At 32.0% G+C, this 26,422-nt stretch overlaps 2 protein-coding genes across 2 annotated transcripts in view; one reads left to right on the forward strand and one right to left on the reverse strand.

The window, feature by feature from the left end:
- Positions 1–12,526: 12,526 nt before the first annotated feature.
- Positions 12,527–14,462, reverse strand: LOC110996667 (tyrosine--tRNA ligase, cytoplasmic). The gene is made up of 2 exons (XM_022264471.2): positions 14,288–14,462; positions 12,527–14,204 (listed from the first exon to the last, which is right to left on the reverse strand). The coding sequence occupies exon 2, from the start codon at positions 14,189–14,191 to the stop codon at positions 12,620–12,622; it is 1,572 nt and encodes a 523-aa protein (XP_022120163.1). The 5' UTR covers positions 14,192–14,204; positions 14,288–14,462; the 3' UTR covers positions 12,527–12,619.
- Positions 14,463–16,179: 1,717 nt separating this feature from the next.
- LOC110996668 (RNA polymerase II elongation factor ELL2) overlaps positions 16,180–26,422 on the forward strand; it is a 38,845-nt gene continuing 28,602 nt past the window's right edge. Inside the window, exons 1-2 of the mRNA XM_022264472.2 lie at positions 16,180–16,533; positions 23,470–23,517. Coding sequence (XP_022120164.1) covers positions 16,399–16,533; positions 23,470–23,517 — 183 coding nt within the window. The 5' untranslated portion in view covers positions 16,180–16,398. The remainder of the gene's footprint in view (positions 16,534–23,469; positions 23,518–26,422) is intronic.

The following is a 26,422-nucleotide window of genomic DNA, read 5'->3' on the forward strand; positions in this document are numbered from 1 at the left end:
ATGTTTAACATTCGTCAAAACACATCAGAGAAAAATGAATAACATATACACATATTTCTGACATAAACTATATTAGTCCTACCAAAACCACTTGATAAGTGTAGAGTAAAGACTAAAAAGACTAAAAAGAAAGGTAAAAAAGAATGTGTACTAGCTCCACATACTAGGATTTCCTGTGTTGTTGGCAGCTAGTCTCTTCCATTTCTACATAACACTTACAGTTTCATAATAACTTCTGTTGCACAGTAAACATACTTTCAGTTTCAGCATAAGACAGGTTGAGAAGATGTTGTTCAAGATTTTTTGTAAATGTATAAAGTTTTGAATCGTAATTGAAAATCATTTATATTTTACGTATACTAATATTTTATATTTATAAAGATTATAAGATTGAAGGGGGATATGGATCTACTGGATATTGAAAGCTTTACCAATATAAGTCCTCCTTATTTGTCAATTTACAGGCTATATAATAAAAATAAAAATTCTTTTATGCGAATGAAAATATTTCTTACAAACGCAGCTATAACGATGAGAAATATGATTAAGGTCTAGAGTATTTATATTATATAAAAACAAATCCTCCGCCGTATCTATCCATCTATCTCTTCGTGAACAACTCAAAAACATTTCGAGTGATCCATTACAACCTTTTCGGAGGCCTGGTGGCCTCAACAAAACTGTAAATGAAATTGGATAGATTACAGTAGACTTAAAGTTAAAGAACCTATACTACTTCAAACAGATAAAACTACAACGTCAAATAATAACTTATATTGCATCGCAAAAGTTCCACAGCGTAAACATTAAACTTTATCCTTCCCATTTTATATGGAAGTTTTATTTATCAAGTCTATAAACAAAAGATAATCATTTATGAGCGGTTTTGCGGAGTGTATGAAGTGTTATATGGATACGATTAGCCGTAACAACCTTAATGATCAAAGTTGGGCTGTAAACGGTCGTATAATTAAGTATTTCGATACGAATACTTTTGTTTACGAATTTAGACACGCACCCGCGTTATAACAACTGCGAAAAAGACGTGTCGTGTCAGTTCCATGCGCACTATTTATTGAATGGTAAAGGAAGGGCTGTAAATATTTATTTATTTTAACCTATACCCCTACCCTATATTTAGGCCGTTAGGCGTTAATACGCTTTATTACAAAGAAATACGTGTCAAATTGTATGTTTGCCTTCTGTTGTTTTAAGTATAATATCTTACGTTATCATACTTAAAATGATAAGTGACTGATCCTATTAGTAGAGTGACTCAGGTTTCTTTAAATAAAGCGATAGATTTTACTAGTAAACAAGAAATAACCTTCAGCTGAATTACTCGTAGCAATAAAGGCTACCAACTAACTTTATTTGCCGCCGTAGTAGGAAACTTTGTCAATATCGTAGAACGTAATTTACACGGATTTTCATAGGAAACAGTCGGATTAAGCTTAGGGATTTCTAGACGTCAACCATATGTTTGTATATGTTGCCACCGCAATGACCGTATTTATATTGTTCAAAGAAATACGTACTAAAAAAATAAAATAAAAATATATTGTTAGTATAGTTCAATATAAAGTACCTTTATAGTTATTTAAAAGTATACGTCGTCAAAAATTCATGTAATAATCTCAATCTTATATTTTTTGGGGGACAAATTATGCGGGTGTTTAGAGACGCAACTTAAAGCAAAGTACGACTCACGTATCATCGTAATTAAATCGTACTTAGCGCTAATCCTAAACTGGAAAAAAAACTGAGAATAACAACGAAAAACTCTGACCCAAAAATCGATAAAAATTATAGTATTCATAGACTCAACTCAAAAGTCGTCATAACTCAGATTAAAATTGTTAAACCTTCTTCAACCCACCGAAATAACTACGTATTATACAAATGAACGTACTAAAACACGTAAAGATTAATAAAGAGGCCAACAAACCTTTGAATGAATTCCGGGAAAAGGTTTCGCTGCGTTTTTTGATTATTAAATCATATTCCGCGTTCTTTTTATTCAAGTAAAACCACGTGAAAGTCATCCCAAATTACTTATAATGACAGACACTGAGATTTTCATTTTTATCGCGATATTTTATAATCAATATATTAGAAATAAAGTTATTTTCTTGATAGCTTCAATACTACCAGTATTACGGTATATTCAATATATGATAACATGTGTTTCGAAAGAATTTATTTTATTTAACCTAGGATCCAACTATACAACAAAAGTTCAAAAGTCACGATGAAGTGATTGGATTTTTAAAAGCACAGTGCTTCTATAGTTTGAGGGAGTTCTACGATTTTAAGTTTTGAGATACTTACATAGAACATGACATAATAAATTGTTATATATATGCATATTATAAATGATTGTGCAGTTTTTTTTATTCATTCGTAATAAATATCAAGGATTATTTTAATTATGTATTCTTTAGTCGAGAAACACATTATAACGTTAACATAAAAACATTTATAAACCTTTGTGACTTGGTGTTAGTACAGTTTGGCGTGTACTGAGGTCCGAAATTCGATTTACGTCTTATTAATAATATTTTGGATTGGTGAGCATTGAAGGCTGATAGGTAGTCTTAATGGACCAATGTCCATGTGTTATTTACTTGACTGTTATAATTTTAAAAACATGGACTATGCGTAGTTGATAAATATTATACCGAGTTTTTTTATTCCAAAATATCACACGAGTAAAATAACAAAACAAACCATAGTTATTTGGGGTTTATAGTACAATTTTCTAGAGAGTTTTCAAAGGTTCTGTACTCAAAGAGGTCTTTGAACTGGGCTTTTGTGATATATTGTTTAAGAGCGGTAGGTAAACCTTTATGGCTATATTATAGCGTATTTATACAACGAATTGTTATTTATGTGTTAGTACTTTTCGATTTAGAGTATTTCATTTAATTTGCTAATCTTAGATTAAGTAATTAAAACTAAGTTTTTCTACTTTTGTATTGTATTGTAATTAACAGAGAAAAACATCTTTTTACTACATCCACGATTGAGTGTCTTGTAATTAAATTGAAAAGCAATAGATTAATAGACATACAATGCAACTGCGAGCTGTGTTGTATCTATGTGTAGTTTATGTAGTCCAAAAATCTAAGATTGTGTTGCAGCCCTATGTTTATAAAAACTAAATCAGTGTAGATTGTGTTTTATTTAGGCACGGTACGGCTTAATTTAAAATTGTAGTTAGATTATGATTCCAAGAGATCTTAACAAATATTTAAATTAGGTAGATTTCTATAAAAAAACTTAGAAACACAGAATAATAATGCAAGCAGCAGTTACGTAAAAAATACACTTATGACAAACCACTTTTTTTACGAATTTTGAAAACAAATATTTTTAACTTTGTTTATTTGAAAAGGCTATAGATAGGTATATCTAGACTAATAAATCTATCTATAGAGGGGACACAGACGGCAAGCCTGGGGGTTGCAATGTCATCAGGACGATTAATTAGTGGAAAATGAACATCACACCGTTCGACATTTTCAATTACAGCTATCCGGAAACGGAACTTGATTACCGCACGGCCGAAGGGATAATTAAATCTAATTAAAAACTATGAAATACAATATGTTTTTATTTACTTTTGTTGAGTATGTTTAAAAAGTTTAAGTATTTTACATAATCATTGCGGCTTGAAGCAGTGGTCTAGATGAACTAGGCAAGGAAGAGTCCCTTCTCCGTCATCTCTGTGGTCGTAGATTCGATCCCCGGCTGTGCACCAATGGATATTCCGCCGCCTAACACTTACTTCTACGGTGAAGGAAAACATTGTGAGGAAACCAACAAATCAAACCCAGAATAAAATTATGAACGAAAAGGATCATCTGAGGCCAATAGTGGGTTGCAGCGCCAATGAATTATTATTATCAATATAGTGGTGTATAATACAACTTGGTGGAACAATACAGCTGGATTTTAAGAACCGATCTGGCCGCCAACTCCAAAAAAGTTTATTTATATTTTTCGTCATCATTTCTTGAAGTAGGAAGAATGGAAAAAATATATTGTAAAGTTGAGTAGATTAGGTATCCATTTTAAGATCCATTATCCTATCCTAAAATAATAACAGTACCTACACAGTTGTCGCTAGATCCGACAAAATATTTACATAAAAATGTCCAAAAATCCAACAAAACTTTTATTCTTTAGTTCTGAAATCTTGTTTAATATACATTGGAAATTATAAATAACATTTGTACATCCATCGTAAACTTCGGACATCTGAAATATACGATATTTTCAAATAGGTAAACAGTGACATATTGCAAAACTACAAGACTTAAATACTGCCAAAAGATGAAAACTTTGTTGCTTCAATGATAAATCTTGCAGAAAATGTTTTGTTACCAAAGCATACTTGGAGCCAAACATTTTATTCATTTGTCTGATTTTCTCTGTAAAATATTTTTAGTACAATTCGAAGTCGTGCATGATTGGATTTTAATTGCTCACACATCACATATGACAGCGACATCCTAAAGTGTGACTTCCGTATTGCATACAGGAGTCACTAAATCGTACCATCAAGCCCAAAATTTGACTGGATGGATGGTATGGACTTTTTTAATAGGGCAGGAAACGAAAAACACCTTCAGCAATCAATGAGAAACAGCAAGAGCTTATCCGCCAGCAAGCAGAGCGAAATATTAAAATGAGTATCATGTATAAAGCAGTGAACCTGGATTCTCATGGTGAGACTAGAAGAGAAGAATTATTATTATTAGCTTATTACAGAGAATAACGGTTTTCGAGAAATTCTTGATATATCACGGCATTATGGTTCAGACAAGTATAGACATACCCTTCTATGGAAGACAAAGATATTAAGACAGATGAGGCACCACGACCTGGAGCGTGACGACCTACTTATGACTTGTGCCACCTCCCCAAACATTATCTTATGACTAAACTTTACATTCGTGTGAGTCTATTCCATTTGCATGCTCATCTAAATCTTATGTTAATTACCTCCTAAAAATTGTCTTCCGCCGCCCACGTACACCCTCAACACGAAGAGGTTTGCAAGTGCATCGCGACTGTGGTACGCTCTTCTCTTGAAGGCCCGTAAGTTGAACGGTTCGGAAATATTAAATGGCAGTTGGTGTAACAAGTGGTTAAGTTGCGGCAATAAATGTCTGACGTTTTATTTTTTATTTTTTAATACAGAACTGGACAGACGTTTGGGCACAATCCCACTTAATGTAAATTGAGATGCGGCTTGTTGGAGCCTGTTCGCCTGTTCAATAAATGCTATTTAATCGCCTCTTATAAAGCCATATTATACTGTCTAGGAGGAAGCAAGGTGTTCCACTCGTTTTTATAAGAAACGATGAACCAAATCGAGCAGTGTGGCACCTGAGCATGTCACCAACAAAGTGACGAAACTCCAGCGTGCCTTTGTTTAAAAGGGTGTCAAATAAATAAGATAAAGTATAAAAAACCGAAGCAGAAATGTGTCGATGCTCCCTTCAGGGTTACAAGACTTACATTAATGAGTTTTGTATCTTCTCAGATAGCTAGGTATATTTGTTAAGTCGAAAATTGGAAATTTCTTTCATTCTGGCCGTACATCTGCTACACGTTAGTATGTTGATGAGCCAATCACAGCAGTAACGAGGATAAAATGATACATTAGATACGTAATTGAATTAGGGTGCCCAACGTTGTAATAATAAAATGCTAAAATAGTTCAATAAACCTATCTATGGAATATACTTTTCCTGTACGGTCTCTGTTGTGTTAATTTTTGTGATTTATTTTAAAAAGTCAAAAAATTGATTTAAAAAGATAAAAGCGAGAGTTGCAAGCTGTTAGTTAGTATAAAATTAGATTTTAGTTCATTATTATTATAACCTGATTATGTTTTTTAATAGACAAGTAGAATATAGTATAGTTAAGTATGACTGTTCTTGTATTTTATGACTATCTTTTATATTATCTGATACACGCCGGCCGTCAATTTTGAATCCTACAAGTCGAAATGAAGTATAATCATATTATAATATGTATTTTCGTTACTGCTCTTCTGGTTTAAGTGAGAGTATATTAGGAACATAACTTTCTATATAATACTGTAAATAAAGAAAATACATGTAAAAATTGAATTGTCTAATTATGCAAGTTTACGATTTTCATTTTGGTTCCATTAGAAAATAGGCAATAGTATTATGCAAATAATGCATAAAGTAACATTAGTAAGACTTGATGCAATTAATGACCCCCTGAGTGTAACGCGTGCCCATTATTTATGTACCAATCCCACAAAATATGGGGATATTATCGGATAACAGTTTCAACGCCCCAACTGGGAATTAGAAATACTAGTTTGCTGTGATAATATTTTGATATAGTGAAGCATTATCAGATACCAAAACTGCAAGGCGAAAATATGAGATTTTAAAACGAATTAAACACACAACACAAAATGATGTATAATTAACCATTAAATAAAATAACGCCTATAAAAAAAATATTATATTAGTAATTAAAATTCTGAAATAGCGCCATCTTTGATACGCACTCTCAAACAGTACGCTTATAAGCAAGATGAATTATTATACTCCAACTTACATAGCATGGTTTTGATAGTGACGCATAGATGTCGCTGTATCACAAAAAATATTAAAATGAAATACAGAGTTACAAATTTTGAAATACAATTTATAATTTACGTGACAATATATGCAACATTATAAGAATCTTGACATTTAACAATCTTCTATTATAAAGTACAGAAAATTAAAAATATAAAATTAAAAACTCAATTATTACAAACGAGTTTATGTCTTTTTCGTGTCCCTATAATCTATTGTAAGGCCATTCATATCGCAAAAGAATTACGTTCATCTTAAGAAAAGATTTACTCAGGTATTTTCTGGAACATAAATATTGTAGATCTTTTTGGGAAATGTTTCAATGATTGTCTGGAACCAGGTACTATAATGAAATTAGAATGAAGTTATTCGTTGTTAATACGAAAGTAAAAAATATTTGAATCAAAAATGAGAATTGTATCTATCTGGCCAATATTTAAAAAAAAATTAATGAGATTTCTTACAAAATTTTCAGTTTCTATTAGTGCAAAGTTTTTATATAAAATGAACTAAAAGGAAGTTCCTATAAAAGCGAGCGGTATGTAAACATATCCTTTTCACTGATGCTCATCTAGATAAGTAGGTGAGGCTTTCATACTGGAGTGAAAAAGTGTGGCTAGACTAGAAAAAACTGGCCAATTGCCGAATAAAATAAACGTTTAATTATTTAAGAACCTGACTGGGACAGGGATAATTCTGTCTCTGTATTGCTTTCGTAACAAATACTACATGTCTACATCATTCATAACGGCGGCGTTAAGGGGTTAACTTTTGATTAAAAATACACTCACTCGAATACAAACGCGTTTTACCGTTTACCATTTTCTAATAAAACGATATTGTTAAAAATTAGTTTTAAAAAAAAGCAAAGCTTTAATTAGTACCTTTTAAATCTCATGTATGTAGTCACGTAAACAGAGAACAATATTGTCTTTAGTCTCTAGGGACTATAAAGTGTATACAATTTCCTGGTAATGTTTTGATTTTTATTTAAAATAGTACCTCAGTAAGCATAAAATATAGTCATTGAATAACATTCATGTTTGAGTAAAGAATCATACAGAAGTACGAACTCTTTTTAAAAGCTTTTCATTCTCAAAACCTCATAAACCATTGGCAATTACGTAGCTGTTGAAATCGTAGAAGTTAATTTAATTATATTCTATTATATTACCTTGCTTATTATACTTAAATTGTTGTGCATATCGCTTTGTGTTGTCATAGTAGTGCATATACATAAGTTTTGCAAAAAAAAATAAAGTTATAATTTTAAATTGCAGCAACTCTACCTGTGAGCTAGTTGTGAACTCGTCTGCGGGTGGTTCCCGAGCAAACCTCTCGAACTTAAAGCTGTTGGAACGGTAAAGTTCGTTGTCCTCCCGCGAGCGCCGGCCGCGACAAAACCGACGAGCGATTGAAGTGTGCCTGCAATATAGCGATTCCAATAAAATAGTTTGACCCTTGTAAATAAATGGGGTGATATGCTTTTGTTACATTCCAAAGAATATACAATAACAATGCAGTATCCAACTGAGAACTGCGATTCATAGACAACTACAGATTGACTTAATAGATGGGTATTTTGAATTTAAATGTAAAAGCTCTCAAGCCTACTTAGGGGGTGGGGGGGATGTAAAACGAGAGACAAAACGATTGTTCTCTCCGTTCACAGCACCTAGTCGAATACGTGTTGTGAAACGGCTTGGTACTTCTTATTATTAAGTCCTTTTGACCAACCACAATCAAACGTAACGTTGTACTACTTTCTCACACCTGGTGGTAATTAAATACGTGCTAGTCGAGTTACATTGTTTTATTATCTATATTAAGAAATATATTTTTAATTATAGTTCTTGTTATACTTCTTACGGTTTTCGCCTCAGAAACTATGAGTTACTGCTTAGTAAATTAAGTATATATCCCGTGAAAAGACTTTTGCGAATGTGAATTATTGAAAAATTATGATTTATTAAAAATATCATAAATGCAATAAGCCTTTAACAGGATTATATATGGCGTGATAAGTTTTATGAACATATTATATTGTGTGATTAACTATGAAACAGTGAACGATTTTACATATTTGTTAAGAACTTCATTCTGTGGATAACTTAATTTACTACTATTTAATAAAAGAAAAATAAATAATATTGTCACCAAACAGCAAATACTTCAACAAGTACCTAGTCAAGGTCTTTCGATAATGAAAAAATTCTTAATTTAAATTTAATTACTCACCTCGAATCACTCGAATGTAAAGGCCATTGAATGCCGAAAATTTTCAACTTTGCAGGAGGGCGCCGCTTTTGTTCTGTGCGAGTATTTGTCTCCTCGACGGGTGGCGTATGATGTCTTCCTCCAGATGAGGCTCTAGTACCACTTCTGCGTCGTCTACGGCGTCTTCTCTCAACGAGAATAAAGTTATCCCCGTTTCTGATAATGTAAGACGACCGCAAAGTCGACTTTTCCTCTCCCTGCCTCTGACGTATCAAATCAGCTGTTCGTAGCGTATGGATATTCTGATACTCGGCCTCCGGCGGGGCGGATGACGTCACTTCTGTGCTGGTTCCACTTCCATCCCTTTTCTTGCGGGAGGAATGGAGACCAACTCGACGCCAAACCTTTTCCATGAATCTGTATTTCCTGTCATCCCATTATATTTTCGCCGTCACACCGCACGGCGAGCACTGAACACTTCAAATAGTTAAACACAATAGTTCTTTACATACTTACAATAGTTCTAGCACACTTGAATGAATGCACTGCTCATGTCTTTATGAATAGAAATAACGTCACAAGCCACTGAATGATCAGACACTCATTGTTCGGGAGTCGCGGTATTCATGGACAACAGGCCACCAATTGCAGAAATTACACAGTAACGTGCAAATCAGGGCGTCAGTAATTAATACCTTATTAAGACGTACTAGGTTAATGGAATGAGGGGAAAGAATAACTTGTTTTTTAACATCACATAAGGTCCCGGCCCTACAGACAGGGTGCGGGTGCAGTGTGCGCATGCGTGGTCCCCCTCGGTTACCTATACTTGAGCCCTCGGCCAAACAAAGTCGAAAATGGCGGATCTTTCACCCCCTTCCCAAGCGGTTATTGAATATCTAATTTTATCCTGCATCTGCTATGCAATAGCACTTAATAAATGACGTTTTCTTTAGAAACCTGCCTACATCATTAAGATTTATTAAGTTTAACTTGACTTGACAAATATTAGCTTAAACTCATTATATTATTAAAAAAATCTTTCGTCATTATTTATTATTGAATAGGTGATACTTTTTCGTTTAACATTTAAATGAATCGTTTACTTGCTAAGATAGTGGTATAATTAAATACATTAATTATACAAATCCGCCATATATAAATAGGCATGCAAATGTTATATTAATTTTATAATGTTAAATACGAGTACCTAATACAAACATTAACATAATGTCATTTAAATGATATTATTAGATTTGTATCCTCGGGACATCTCATTCTTTTCTTCTTATAAAAACAATGTATAACACCGGTTTGGGTTGAATTTTCAAGCAACCACATTGTGCCTTTTAACTTAGCGCAACACATGATATATCTCACGGCACTAAGCTGTAAATATAACTCATATTTGTAGACTAGAAATCCTGGTGTCTAATGAAACCTGACGACTCTTTCTACGGACTCTTTCGAACTCCATGGTGCAAGACAATTGCAAAGGAAAACCGAAAAATGCATGTTAGGACCGGAACAAACTCAGTAGGACAAGTACGCAGGACAATTGGGGGGATGCTATTTTGGACAGCTTTGGCCAGAGACCAACAGGCAGGTACCAATACCATTTGGAGCCCTGTCAGTAAAAGTCGTCACGCTTTTGATTTAATAACTTCCAGATTTTCAGCAATTACACGTGGTATATGTCCCACAGCCTCCTCATTTAGGCGAGAGGGTATGCAGGGAGGAGTCTATAGTTCCCACGCAAGCCTAATTAGTATTGGAGACTCACATTCATCCATAGAACATAATATCGCAATGCAATCATCATCTGTTCTCTAGCTTTTCGGTGAACAACAACATCGTTCCGCAAAAGTGTATATAACATCATCCAAGTTTAAAGATCGGGCCATAGAATTTTCAATATACCTACAATAGCCAAGTTATATACATAACCTGTCTTGTCTCATAGGGTTTCTTGAAACGTTTTTATTAATTTTAGTTTTGAAAATGATCGCTCAGAACTAGCTGTAGTCACAGGAATTGTAAGAAATACATACATATTATAATTGCAAGGTCTTTAATACATGAACATTTTTCTATCTCGTCTCTAAAAGTGGATCGAAAAATGAGAAGTTCCCTGGCAAATGATAGATATAGATATGTCTTTTTTATATATCTCAACTAATTCTAGAGCTTTTTAAATAGATCAGTTTTATTTAAAATTCTGTGCGCCAGAATACGAAGGACAACCTGTGCGCCTAAGTCTGAGAATCCGTGATGGACGATCGCGGTGGACACCAAGAGGGAGATTCTCCAACTCTCCTCTTTTTATTCTGCAACGTCATATTTATTTGAAGATCCGAGATTCTCATTCCCCGCATATAACGCGGGTACAATAGGGTAAACCTATTGCATCATTTCACACCCGTCTCTAAGTTTTCATGCTTAAAGCGGGTAAACTATATATGATCGACTTATCAATGCATTTCATGATTTTACAGTTTTAAAAATACGCAATAAAGTAAAACTCTTTACTTAATTGATTTTATTGCCATCATAAATTGCACTATTGACAGACAAATAAATATGCATATGGTAGGTATTTTTTTAAGATTTGTTTATGATAATCAAGCACTATTGGCCTGTACCTACTGCACTGCGGCGGTATCGGTTCACATCGAAGAAGCCTCCTGTACTAACATTAAAAAAGCTATTGTATTGAATTGCAGATTAGGTAAATGATGGGGTAATAAATACGATGTTTGAATTAATTAAGATATTCGTGCGCAACTCTCTACGATTTTTAGAAATTAGCGTTTAATGTTTTGCATATATCATGATAATATGCTTTAAATATAACGACATCACAATTTAACTAAATTTCAATAATTATATACTACAGAACAAATAAATAAAAGATCAACTCTGTTTCAATTTCTTTTTAAAGGTCGGACACAATCACAAAAGCTTTCAGAGCTTTGAATGAGCAGAAACTACAGTTTAAAAATCCAACGCTAGCCTTTAATTAAACAGATAAAAGTCCCTGTCTAGCTCCACTGTACTTCTTCAGTGCACTTTAACGTGTACTTGCATAATGCTGCTTACGTAACGTGACTATCTGAATCCTGAATATTTTTCTTTTTTATTAAATGTATATAAAAAACCAGATAACAAAATAGGTTTTTGAATTATGTATAAAAACATCCATTTATTCCTAGATAAGTTAAGAAATTTCTCCATATTATATAGGTATATCGAGGAGTTTAAAAACCTGACTGACAGGAAAAACCCAAAGAAGAATGACAATTATTTAGATACTTTACTGTAACATATCATGTTATGAAGTTTTGTAAGTTTTTGTGAGAAATAAATAAATATATTATTATTATTATATATTATTATTTTTTTGCTTAGTATAATGATAATATGGAAACTGGCTTTAATTTCGTCTCATCTTTTAACTTAATCTTCAACTCTTAACTCGAATAAAGTAACAGAGAAGAACTGCAAACAAAGTCTATTAGGAAAGTCATAAATTGTCGGTAAAGGGGTTTTATATATTTTAAAGCAAAAAAGCAATAAAGCAAGCCTTACTTTAAAGCAAAAGTCGAAAAATCGGGATAAATCTAATGGGTAACAATAACAAAAAAAGATACATTTTTTATAATTTATTATTAAAATAGACAATAGTGAACAGAATATGCTTAAAGAAAAAATAATAAATTTAAAAGAAATGCAAAACAAAATACACTGTTTCCTTATTAAACATAAAATTATTTGATAGGGGCATTTTTCATGGATTTAGTAGTAACTGGATTTCCATTTAACTTATTAATAAGCTTATTTCCTTGCCATACAGCGAAAAAGCTGTCATTTGTTTTTAAATCTGGTTGTAACTTTTCCCAAACCTTTTTCTTGGGATTAAGCACATCATCAGGTTGACAATTTTCATAGCCTTCAACAACAACACGGTCTCCAGGCTTGCTGCCTTGGGGTGGTAGTAATGGCTCCACTTGTTTAGGATCATCAACAGATGCACACAAGACCATTCCCTTAGATTCCACACCACGCATTTTAGCAGGTTTCAAATTGCACAATACTACAACGTCACGGTTTTGCATCTCCTCAATTGGTACAAAATTTACTAATCCTGACACAACTGTTCTTGGTTCTTCCTCATTTAAATCAATTTTTTCCACATAAAGCCCATCTGCATCTGGATGTCGTGAAACTTCTACAATCCTGCCAACTCTAATATCTAATCTGCTAGGTGTAACCTCATCAGTATTTGCAACATTTCCCTTGACTTTTGCTGGGGGTGGGTAAGCTTTTTTAGCCAGTTCTTGCAGCTTGGGTTCTTTAAATATTTCTTGAATAGGTGCTAAAAGACTATTCATAGCTAGTTCAACAGATGCTTTTAAATCACTAGGATGAATCTCTTGGTTAGCAAAAGCTAATTCAAGATCTTCATATTTTGTATATTCTACATTGCCACCATGATCTGGTGATCTGCAAATCTTAAAACTTTCTCCTTCCTTCATTAAAGAGAACAAAACATATTTAGTGAATGAAAGTACACCATTGTCAGCCACATTACCTGGTTCACAGAAAGCCTTTTTAAGCTTTTTCTTAACATTTGCTGGATTATCTAATAAATCTATTTTACTATCTTCTTCAGACGAAGACATTTTAGCACCAGTTAGCCCTGGTACCATGGGATTCATAAAATGAATACGTTTTGCATAACCCAATTGTGGTAGGTACTTTTCTGACATTGTAAAAATTTTTCTTTGATCAACACCTCCAAATTGGGCATCTACTTTTAAATATTCTTCATCTAAAGCTTGGAGACAAGGGTAAAGCAGTCCACTAAGTAATGGATGGTCTACTTGCTTTACAACTTCTGCTCCAGCCTTTTTAGCATCATGTTCAGTAATCACAGATGACATACGGTAAACATCCAAAGTATATTCTTTACTGAGCTGGTATTCAGTCCCCCTGACAAATTTAAGTTTCTCTAAAGGAACACCTATGGATGTTAACATTGCTTTTATAGCAGCTTCATAATATTGGGTACGTAGAGCAAGAAGTTCCCATGGTGCTTTCATATTGTCTAAGTATGCATGTAAGTCTGCAAATAATATAGTGACTTCACAGCCTGCTTTGAGAAAGTCTGCTATTTTTGACATAGGTACAAAGTAAGCTACATGAGGTCTTCCTGTAGTGGCGGTGCCCCAGTAAATTTTTAGGTCTCGCTCTTTTAAAATTTCAGTCAGTTTCTCATCACCCAAGACCTCTTGCAGGTTTCGGGTAATTAAATGTTTTTTATTTTCCCAATCAGCCATTTCTTAGGTCCAACTGTAAATTAATACGTACAGGTTAAAGCATGTTTAAAGAAAAGGTGAAGGTGAAAAAGTGAAGTAATAAATTACACGTATTACCTTTTATAATAACTACAAGAATTTGGTTAAATCCGATATATTTAATTTAATCAAAAAAGTAATATCTATGAGAAATTAGAATGTTAGGAACTCTCCGTTTTTGATTTCGTCATAATTGCATAATTTGGAATTCGTGGACCGTGGTGATTGCTAAGTAGTAAGTTGTAAGTACGACACTTTGACTTTAGACTTTAGAGCTGTCAGCTGCGGCATATGATTTGAAGTTTTCAATTTTGACGTTGACTGTACAGTGTTTTGGTTATAGCATTTTGACAAATACAAATTTGCAGTAGACTTTATAATATATAGACATGCATTAAAAAAGTACGTATGTATAAATAAAATATTTTATAAACATGCACGTAGAATGTAAGTACTTAACATGTAGTAGTAAGTAATAAGTACATAACTGATTTTACTCACATGAAATCAGTAGGAGCGTGAAGCTTTAATTTATAGCCATCCTCTATAAATTGATTATTTATTGATTACTATTAGTAATGTAATTTTGTTCATTTCTAACGTCTGACATAAACGCATTGAAATAAATAATTAAAATTAAAAGCTATACAAACAAGGCTGTTCAAATTGGAGTATGCCCACTCGCCTGAAAAATTGCTATACAACAGCAATTACCAACAAATTGACGTGGGACAGCAATTAAATATGATGTAGGATATCCTATATAATATTCATATTGTAAGATACCATTTTTATCTTAAGTTCAAACACCATAAACTAACTTAAATGTGAAAGTTACTCTTCACAACTCCGTAACATCATTCACACGTTAAAAAAGTGTATTTTTTTAAACAGAAAACATTACTAAGGGCTATAGCCCTTGATGTGGTGAAATATATGATGTGCATTTAATGTATGATGGTTTAAGATTTTACAAAAAGATCTGTTAATGATAAAGAAATCCCTATGAAAATTCCATCGTGACAAAAATAACTACGGTGACAGATATAAGAAATGTATGTTTTTTTATACAGATATGCTATGCTATGCTATGCTATGGTACAGAATTCTATTAACGCAAGCAACCATAAAATAGCTCGATTAACAAAAACCCTCCCTCTCTAAAATAGAAATTATAATCTGTTAAAGTGATACTTAATTTTTACCACAGAACATTACAATATCATTTTAAATAGCGACAGACAAACAATTTTAACTATGATATTCAACTATCTACCTATTCATTCTTGATATTTAATCGTTAAACCATTGTTTGTTTAACAATTACCTATAACTAATAACTGTTAAAGATGTTAATAGGTTAGATTATCCTAGGCTTTTATAGAATATCTTATATAATTTTATATTATCAGTATAGAGCATTTGAGTAACGATTTCCAAACCAACTTTTATATGTATAGTAAAAGGATTAAATATTTTTGTAATTTTATTTTGGTAATTATTTTAATCGATACTAGTCTTATCAATTAAAATAATGTTCTAAATTCATTCCACTGTTTTATTATAATATAAGCAATAAATTATTTTTGGTAAAAAATCGCTAAAGATAATATTTCCTGCCTTGCTTTATTAAAAAAAACTTGTTTCCTGATAGATAATGTACAAAATGAAAATAAAAGATGTTATTCGTCAAGTCACATTATTTTTTAAATTATATAATATTATACTGAGACCAGCTATTTTCATAAATGGTCTCATTTAAAAAAATATAGTACTAATTTTTTTTAGATTTAAGAAATTAAAACTAAGATAACTGCACTGTAAAAAAAGTTGTTATTATATTATGAGGTATTACATTTAATGTGGATACAATAAACTATCCATAAACACAATTTAAAAAATTTGAATCTGAGCGCCATTATTGCAGTGAATGCTTGAATTTCCTGTCAAAAGCGCCATTGCGCATGACAGTCAGTGCGGCCTTGCAGACTGAGAGCGCTGCCAACAAAGGCCGAGTCGATGGGGTTAAAAAAAATTATTATTTGATCATCTAAAACCCTTTTGTTATTGTAATTATAATTTTAAATAGGTTGTGAATCTGTGATTACGTTAAGAAATGTGTGAATGATATGAATCGTGACGACTAGCAAAGGAGTCAGCTGGTCAAAAGTGCGAATAGTGAATAAGAAATGGCGGCCTTGCCAGCAGGTGTTCAGTATGCGTTATCATCAGAGTCTAGTTATAAAGAAAACAAGGAACTAGTGTTTGTGAAATTAACGGATTCAGCATTAAAAGCTATAGAAGACTTTATTAGAAATAATAGGGTAAGTACCTACGCCATATTGTTAACACCAAAACAGGCCAGCAATGTCAGGCGCCATACTTATATTTCAAGTAATCAAAATGAAACTGCAAATCGTAATGTTTTTGCAAATGAGGTATTTTCTCAATATTCATATTTACGACATGATACTTAATTTTAGTGTCTAGGCTTTGAAAAGGTATCTTCTTTACAAAGTCTCGCCACGTCAACATGTAGAAATTCGCTCTGTTATTTTCTCACATTTACATTTCATGTCTATATTTAGAGGCTTGTAACTTATTGTCGGATAAATTTCAAAACATATAGATTGGTATAGATGTAAGATGTCATGAATTTGCATCATTACCAAGTTAGAAAGTAACTAGGTATCGTCGTGTCGTGATAAAAACAATTGGCTGATAATTTCTTCACGACAAAAAATTTACGGTTTAAATTGCAAATAATTAAAATGTTGATATATAACAGTCAGTATTATAAGTTGCACAAATTTACGTTGAAAATATGAATTTAATAGGGCTCTCAGTTTGACTGATTTTACAAATTAATCATTGTTCTTACTTAATATTCAAAAATCGAATGTTATAAATATTTTTAAAGTGTTATTATAAATATATAAAGATTTAGAAGAAAATCCTAGTCTGGGGCTCAAACAATATGAAATAAAACATTGCTAGATTATGTAATTATAATGTTCAGTAAATTGAATTTTAAAATAAATTACTTGTATATAAATGTTATATATTACATAATTTTTTTATATTTACAAATATTTATCATATAACTTATATTTATGAACTGCACTTCAGTAATAAGGAGTTTGGTAGTAGTATGTATTAAATGGAAGCTAAAATCTCCTCATTAGGGGTGAACATTATAGTCATATTATTTTACTTGATAATCATCTTAGGAAAGAAATGGAAATCTAGCTAAATTATATAACAATATTTTAGAAGTCTAGCTTTTCAGTACTGATAGATGTTTAACTGCCATTTAGATTTTGAATGCTATAAGCATCTTCATATGACTATTTAATACCCATTTATAGGATTTCTGCCCTTTATCGGCAATAAATAAAAATTGTTCTAGAAACATAAGTATCATTTAGCTTAGGTTGTTTTCTGCTAGATGTTTGATGTTTTGGAAGCCAAGACATATTTTGGGTTGTAAGCAGCAGGATGTGAGTTTGTTGTGCAATTTTTAATTATAGAGGGGATGCTTAGCTTCATTTAACCTTAATACTATGATATATATGTTTATTTAGTTTCTACTAAAAACACTTGTTATTTTTTAAACTTACTATTTCTTGCCTTTATTTACAACAAATTGAGTGAAAATTGGTTATGACACCATTGAAGGGACTACTCATATTTGGTTGTAATAATTGGTAGCCGTAACAGCTGATGATGTTGCTATGAAGTACAATAGGATTCAGCTGGAACCTTTGATTTTGATCAATATAACTGGTATGTTGTCCAAAACGATGCCATCTTAATCAGTTTTGACTGTATAAACATCATAAAATTTTACCACTTCCTTAAAAATTATAAAATATTCAAAATAGTCAGGTTTGTCTATCAATAAAAGTGTGACCCTGAGTCTATGCATTCAATCTCAGTTGTGCACCAATGGTATTATCTTTGTGCATATTTGAACTACCTTGTATGTAGAAGATAAATCAAATCATAAGAAATCAAATGGTTTTTTTGCACAAAAATTGACACAAGACACGTCTCGGGCACAGAAGGATGATGAAAAATAAAGAAATAGATCCCAACTGAGGCTAGCATATCTGTGGTACCACTTGTTATAGTTCTAACAATTATAAAATATATTTTTTGAACTTATATTTTTGCATTGCACAAAGTTTTAATTAATCATTTAAATAGATTTAACAAGAATGCTATCTGAATATAATTTGAATAGGATCTAGATTAATATGTGGTTGAAATTGGTTTATTCATTTATTCAGTGACTACTGAATACTAATTTCAGTTGTTTAAAAAATTTTTTATAATTTATTGTTTTTTTTTAAGTTTTTCAATTTATAATAATTTAGATAGGAGACATATAATCATAAGATGATTAGTATTAAACAATACTTAATATTAAAATGCTTCATTAAACCAGTAAAGATACAGTCTGATCATGCATGGATAACTTTCTTAATAAATTGAATTTTTGCACAAAAAAGGAAACAAAATTGGCACTATAGTTTAGTTGGTCATTTGCTAGTTTTGCAATAGAGGTTTAGCACTTATGGCATTTGTTCTTTTCTTTTTTAGCACTCTCAATTGCAAGATAAATTTTAGTTAAAATAACAAAAATGTCTGAATTATTAGTTTTCATAAGCTTCTCATAGCCCTGTTTTTAATTTCAGTTTATAAATATATAAAACTTCAATTTGCTGCTCAAGATTTCTTTTTTTGAAAATTTTATGGCCAGGCATTCTCAAGATACATAATACAGACAATAGTTAGTATTTAAATTATGAATTCACTATGGAATGTGCTTTAGGATCTGTAGTAATTTTACATTTTAAGTAATTTATTGTGAATAGATTTTCTTTGAACCATTTATTTCACTACATCAATTAAGTAATGTTACATAGGTGAAATAGAATGATAAAATTACATATGAAATTTATACACAAAAGAGTAGAACTGTAGGGTTTTACTTTTTTGCCTTTCAAGAGTAGAGCATATGATTTTTTTCCTTTCTGTTATATGTAATACGAAAATGTTTGTATATTCTGTGTGAATTTTAGACATTTCTAGATTGCTCTGGCTGATTTAATAACAAGATACACAATAATTGAATACTAATTATTATTCTTCTATTGTATTTTAAAATAGGTCGTAAACTTAGCTAATCATAAAATTAATATGTTAGCGGCACAAATATTTTGTCTAATGTCAACATCGTTGGATGCCGTTAACGAGGCCCCCAGGAAATCGTTAACTGGTATGGCGCTCGATGGTTCTAGGCCATTTCACTTTAATGCTTTTTAATTTACGAATCACTTATATTCTTATTACATATAATTAAAGCTGCAAAGTTCAACCGTAGTACTCGGTACTTCCGCAATTTATGACATTGTGGTAAGATTGTTCAAAGTTAAATCCGCGCATGTACCTGAAAAAAGCAGCTGCTGTCGCAAAATAGTCAAGTTGCGGAGATTTGGGTGGAGTACAAGTCTACTAAGCTGGTTCACCACCTGACAGATTTCGATGCACGTGTTTTCAAAACGATAGGCCATACTGCGTTTAGATTAGGGGCACCTTAGCGGTCTTGCATGGCAAATTTAAAGTCAGTTTATATAGCGGTAAGATTCATTTTTCAATGGTCTTTTCCAGTAAAATTTGACGTTAGTTTTTTTCGTTGATGTCGTGAACGTGCCACCTGGCCTTTTTTCTGACCATAGCGCCCATTGAAAGTTATTGTGAATCTTTATTGTTATATTGAATTATGTCCAGTATGTTTAGTGATTTAGGTACTAAGCCATATTGAATGGCAGATTATAAGATGGTATTTTAGATGATATTTCTCAAAACAAGTAGTTTAAATATTTTATAGTAATTTAAGTGTACTCACAAATCAATGAAAAATATAAGGCAATTAGAACTTAAATATATAATCTTAATTACAAAGTGACTACACAATGGCATTTAAAATAAATGTGGTGCCATTAAAAGGCATATAAATTATATGTTAAACTGCTTCAAATATTACGGTTTTACCTAAAAGATAATCATAACGTGTTAAATAAAAATACATATAATATACGAAACATTAAATTTGAATAAGTTACAGTAACCGCCAAATATTGGATAAAAAGTATAGTAAGGGTCGGTGTACCCTCCTGCCCCTCTTAATTCTTGCCACCTGGTTGTCCCTCCTTAACAGATGTGGAATCTTTTTAAACGGTAATTGTTATCGCTATTGACGATATAAGTAAGTTGTTGTTAATGAGTGATAAATTAACAGGCAAGCTGTATTTATTCATGTTCATGTATACGTTATTTTCATTACGTTTAAATGTTGAGTTAATATTTTATATTGTTTTGTGGCTACTTGTTATATTTTGAATGATAGGCAGGTTTGTGAACTGCCAAACTATTTAACTAGTACTGCATGTTTAGTTACGCTGTGGAAAGCTAATAACAAAACATTCAGGTAGACATTTTTTATTGAAAAATAAGTTTAGAAAGAGATAGACTACTAATTAGAAGTAAGAAGGTTACGGGACACCGACCTTATGTTAATAGTTTAACGTATAAGCCACGGTATTGAGCACGATGTCCTAGCATTCATTGTATGGATAATAAATAAAAAAAATCTTTACCATTTAAGTAAGTTTAAGTATCTATATTGGAGGTTTGAATATTTTTATAGACATAACTTGACAATATTAACGTTATTAATTTTCAATTTTTCTAATACGATGACGATTCAGTGCAGCACATCAATGATTATTAAATTATATTGTAAAAACTAAGGGATCCTCGATAAATATAGGGTAAATACATACGATTAGTATTTGTAACACGGTCAACGTTAAGTGTTTAATAAAGAAATAAGATTATAAATTAATTGACATTGACTTGATTGAAGAATTTAATATGTACCAACACATGCTAGTGGCGAGGACGACGACTTAAGAATTCTTCAATATGAGTAGGCAAATCAAGCATTTTGATATATGTATTAATGGTATTTCAATTATACACTATTTGTGAGGTACAAAGGGCGTAATCATAAAAATATACCAAATAAAACTTAAGATTTCCTCAGTAGTATTGACGTCATCTAGGTCTCAGGATCGTTTGAAGGTTGGAATTTTTCGTGGCGTAACACTGATCGTCGTTCACTTTCTCTGGTTTATAAACATTTGTGAAGTCGAGAGTGGGATACCTGCTTGACTATTCATCAAATTATTTCTGATGTAGGATTGAGATGACTTGGAAATTCCTGAAAATAGCTATCGTGTGGGTTTTCACGTATGCACTTATTACTCCTTACCTTTATGACTCAAAACAAATAATTTAGTGTTAGAATATAACAGTTTTACTGGAAAGGCTTCAAAATAAATCCTATACATATGTTATCTGCTGCAAAATACTTTTCCGAAAAAGGTCACTTGTATTTCGCTAAGGTCAATTTGTCTTGTTTTATTGCTTCACCGTAACTCGTAGCAATTCCAACCAAGGCTAAAATTAGTTAATTTTAAAAATACATAATGACTTGTAGATAGCGTAACTTAATTAGGAACTAAATTTAATCCATTCCTATGCTTTGTAAAATTTATAGTTATTCATAGTAAAAAATATATAGTTCATACAATTTGTAATTTACTTTTACATAACATGACGCTTGATAGCTAATTGATATTATACGTTTTCTTTATCATTATTTTCTATTAGCAATAAATGAGTTTTTTTTATTGCGATTACACTGATGTAATTATTACTTGGTTTCTAAAATAATTAATGTATTGTGACAATTAAATATTTTTGAATAATTGAATAACATTAAATATGTGTACCGACCTTGCCAACACGACCGGTTCGGCATTCGACTGGTTTCATATAAAATGTTTTAAGATCACGATTTAGTATGGTCATAATGTATATAATTTTTTGTATTTTATTGTAAACAATCTAAAGACAAGTGCAGTGTTTTATAAGACAAGTAATAGGTAGATACCGTGGCCATGAATGCTAGTTCCGGGTCATCCCCTCTTGCATGGGCGCGATGCAACTAAATTTCACATTGAGCTCGCTTGTTAAGTAAGTAACTAAAGCAATTTTTAAGTTTACATCATCGTCGTTGCCCAGCCTAGTTATGTTTCTCGCATTCGACCGTCGCCGGTTGTGCAATTACTTGCAGACTTTGTTGGCTTTTTTGTTCGCATACTACTATCGAATTTCTAATTCTTATAATAATTATACCTACTAAGGAGTTCATTACAGTTACAGTTTAATACAGTAAATTACAAGCTTCTACCTAGTTATGATTTAACATAGTAAAACTGAACATCACGATTATATGTTATGTATGTTATTATCAACTTTATTTCAATGTCGCAATAATCGACGATTCTAATGTTGCAAGTTTAATATTTTTTTCATATATTATATATCCTATGCACATGCTAAAATAGCGCTACACCTTTAATTACAATTTTAATTAAAGACAAGGGTAAATACCGAACCAATAAGCAGTTCATTACGTTCGACACTTAAAATTTACTTAGATGTGGTGATTCCTTAGATATGTTGGGTGACCGTAACTTTACAAAGTAAATACATATATTTAATTTAATATGTAATACATATATAAAATATATAATATGTAGTTTTTGTTGTGTCTTAATATTTGTATGCGCGTCACGCAAGGATTCAATGCATCAAGATGTAGAAGGCAGAATCGGGTGTATCTCTATGCTTAGTTGGCGTTAATAGTGGCATCGATTCTAACATACAAAGAGATCAATAGATTTCTTTGTATATTAGCGGTTTTCCCACTTCATTAAGCCCATTTATCCTGTACACCGTACCCTAGCCGTTGCCTGGACGACTGTCTTCATTGCTTTTGTGAAAAAGCTATTTAATAAATTAAAACTTTATCTCATAGTTCAATTATTGTAACCTTATAATTCTCAACGTGAACCCAAAGAAAATATAAATGGGTAATTACTTTATCAAATACCTTACGTCACTCAGTAAGCGATATAACTTTCTAGTGGTGAAATAATATTCAAAATCAGTGGTGTTGTTCCAGAGTTTACTATATACTTGCAATATATATCTCTTTATCATATTAGTACTGATTAAAGTATAAATATCACTAATGCACATATTTTTCCACTAGTTCTGATAGTTAATCGTAATGCTATGATGTTTTTCTATTTGTGTATTTATTTTCATTTTTCTTTCAGGACCGATTTGCAACACCTAAAATACAGTTCCTGCCCGGAAATGAGGGGGTAAGTGACCTTTATTGTTAATACGTATAGGTATAAAAGGTTCATTTTTGGTATAGGATATAAAAGTATTCATATTTTACAAATTCTTATGTCAAAATCAAATGCATTTCGTCATATTTACCGTTCACAAACAAAGTCTGATTCTTAGAAATTAATCACTAAAATAGAAGGAACATTGCAATACAATGCTTTTCACTAAGAATTTTTCCGATATAAGTAGGCACGTACAACTTTACATAATGTCATGACAATCATGTACTATTAGGAAATATAAATTGAGAAATATTATTAATAATTGGATTGTAACGACGTATGTTACTCCAAAACAATTTTGTACAGTTATGATTCATTTAGACGTCATAATTGTACTTTAAACATATTTCAATTTTAAAGAGGTAGGTATTTAATTACTCAGTTTCATATTTACAAAATTTACAAATATTTTCTTTGCTCTAAACATGCATTGCTTTTCGTAATTGCATGGTATCAATTTAATCGACAATCTACAAAAATTGAATTAATACAATCAATTTAACTCAGTAGTTAGATATGCAGTCTGCCTGCCTATTATATAGGCCTTAAAGCACTTTACGGTGAGGCAGGAGACGCAGACGTCGCCGCTAAGCCTTGACTTGCCTCAGGCTCGTACCAGTTAACGCTTGCGGCACTCGATACGCTTGCGAAATTATATGATGACCCACTTTACCGATTTCGTTTTGCTGCTTGGTGTTGCGGTTGCTCTATAAAGTCTCTGTTTTTATCTAAAATTTCGAAAATTTATTAATCCCAACTAAAAGTGGTTTTCATTAATTCTGTCCCAATTCAGTTGTATTTTTATCAGTCCGTTTTATATAGACACGCCAATTGTGACACCTGTAACTAATTAAATGGTAAATGTATGTAGTTCTTGCGGCCATAATAATGCTAAGCCCGCATGTAATACGCTGATTAAGTGATCATATAAAAACGTAACTAATGCAATATTGTTTACACGGCGATAATCCTCGCTATCCCCTGTCCGGCGGGCACAAGCGGCGCCTTCGACCGGTTTAGTTGCCACCGTCTCTCGCCCGCCGGTTTGACGTGATCACCTCTCTTACTCGTCGCCACTTGTCCGCAACATATGTAAATGACCCTCAACAAACCTTTCAATTCTAAACGCTATTCTTTCTCTTTATCATACGATCATACGACTTAACAACCCGCCCTACATCCTTGACTTTGTAAGTTGTAAAAAAGGCTCGATAAAAGAAAAGATGATTTTCCGCAAACCACTTGAGATAATATCATTCCTCGAATATCTCGCGATCGGTGTGTTAGGTCCGAGTTGCTGGCTCGTATCCAACTTGCACATAATAACCACGATTCAATGAGTCGCGGGACCAGAATAGTAAATAAGATACGAGTGGACGGTGTAAAAATAGCAACAGTTCCAGTCGCTTAGCTACGATTCCACCTCTCAGGTGATACGGCCGTTGTCCCCTAGTCCAGAGTTAAGGTACTTTACCCTGACGTAAAAACCCATATGTCGATTTAGCCGTAATGAAGCTTGCGGCTGATTTACGATTTGAACAAAGTAACGATTTCCTCTACTAATTTTAATAGGTATTAAAGTACATATGGTTACTTCATACTGGCACAAACATAAAATTTATCATTCAATACAACACTGCCATGATTGACGTCGATTAATCTTTAGTAGCACATCTATTTTGTAATTTTGCGTAGCATTGACATTTCCCGTTTATTTTTATAAACTTTCGTGTCGTGTGTTTGCAATCTTTGCAATCTATCATAATCTGTGCGATAAACCATAATTCTAATATAAATGCTTTATAAAATTACAAATGCTATACCAGTTCTTAGAAGTTTGCAATTTGTTAGCTAAGGAGTTTGTATTAATAGACTAGGTAGTTTTTTGTATGATTTCCTATTATTGCAAATTTTGAAAAAGGCTGTTTCTTCTGTCATTGTAATCACACAGTGTTATTAAATAACTTGGTTACAATTTGATACACAGGTCGATGTCCTGCGCTTTATTTACGCCATCACTTTACGGGCCCGTTATTGCAAACCTTGAAAACTGGCTCCATTTTATTATGAGCAAGAATACTTATTTGAATTTACTGCTACCCGCATTATTTTGGATTAAAACTCCCACAACGAGTACTTTACACTAATTGCACTTGGTCCTTGAAACAATGTATTCAATATGTGTAATCTATTGCAAAAACAATATTAAATCTATGAAGTATTCATAAACACGAAACCTAAATAAAGACTTACTTTTATAAAAGCTTAAAACATTGTTAGTGAAGTTCAATTCGAACAAAGGTGGTTTTAAATCCCATTATAATGGTGCACGTGATCAAACAAAAGTGTTTACGTTACTATCAAGGACGTTTATTTAATCACTTACCATAGCCCATTGTACATTGATTTCTATAAAGTCAAATATCAAAGGGAAAACAGACATTTCGACGGATCACATACATTTTTGAGGTCTTTAATAAACGGAATTGACTAATCAAGCAATGTTTTACGATGTAATTAATTAACAAAATATTTTGGGTAAGTAAAAAATAGAAAAGTCAATCATATTAACATATAGTTAGTACATAATACGAGGTAAAATATTTTATATTAAGGTTTCGTTATAACTCTATTTAATGGAATTTTAGATGAAATGCCTGCTGTCAGAGTTAGCTAGAATTTAGCGAGGAAATATTAAGGCATAGATTCTAGTCTAGGTCTTGGCTTTTGATTTGATCCCAAGACTATGTAGACTACCAAGAATTTAAATAAAAGGTTCTACCAAAATAAAATTTTATCAAACACATAATTTAAATCTATGCATTTAATAAAAGTATTTCAATTTTATTTATCTAATATTCCTGTGTTGTTG

This window comes from Pieris rapae, chromosome 5 (assembly GCF_905147795.1).
Source record: "Pieris rapae chromosome 5, ilPieRapa1.1, whole genome shotgun sequence".
Taxonomy (NCBI): Eukaryota; Metazoa; Arthropoda; class Insecta; order Lepidoptera; family Pieridae; genus Pieris; species Pieris rapae.

What these genes read in the sequence shown, in the direction of transcription:
- LOC110996667 (XM_022264471.2), bottom strand. Translation starts at nt 14,191, where the DNA reads ATGGCTGATTGGGAAAATAAAAAACATTTAATTACCCGAAACCTGCAA.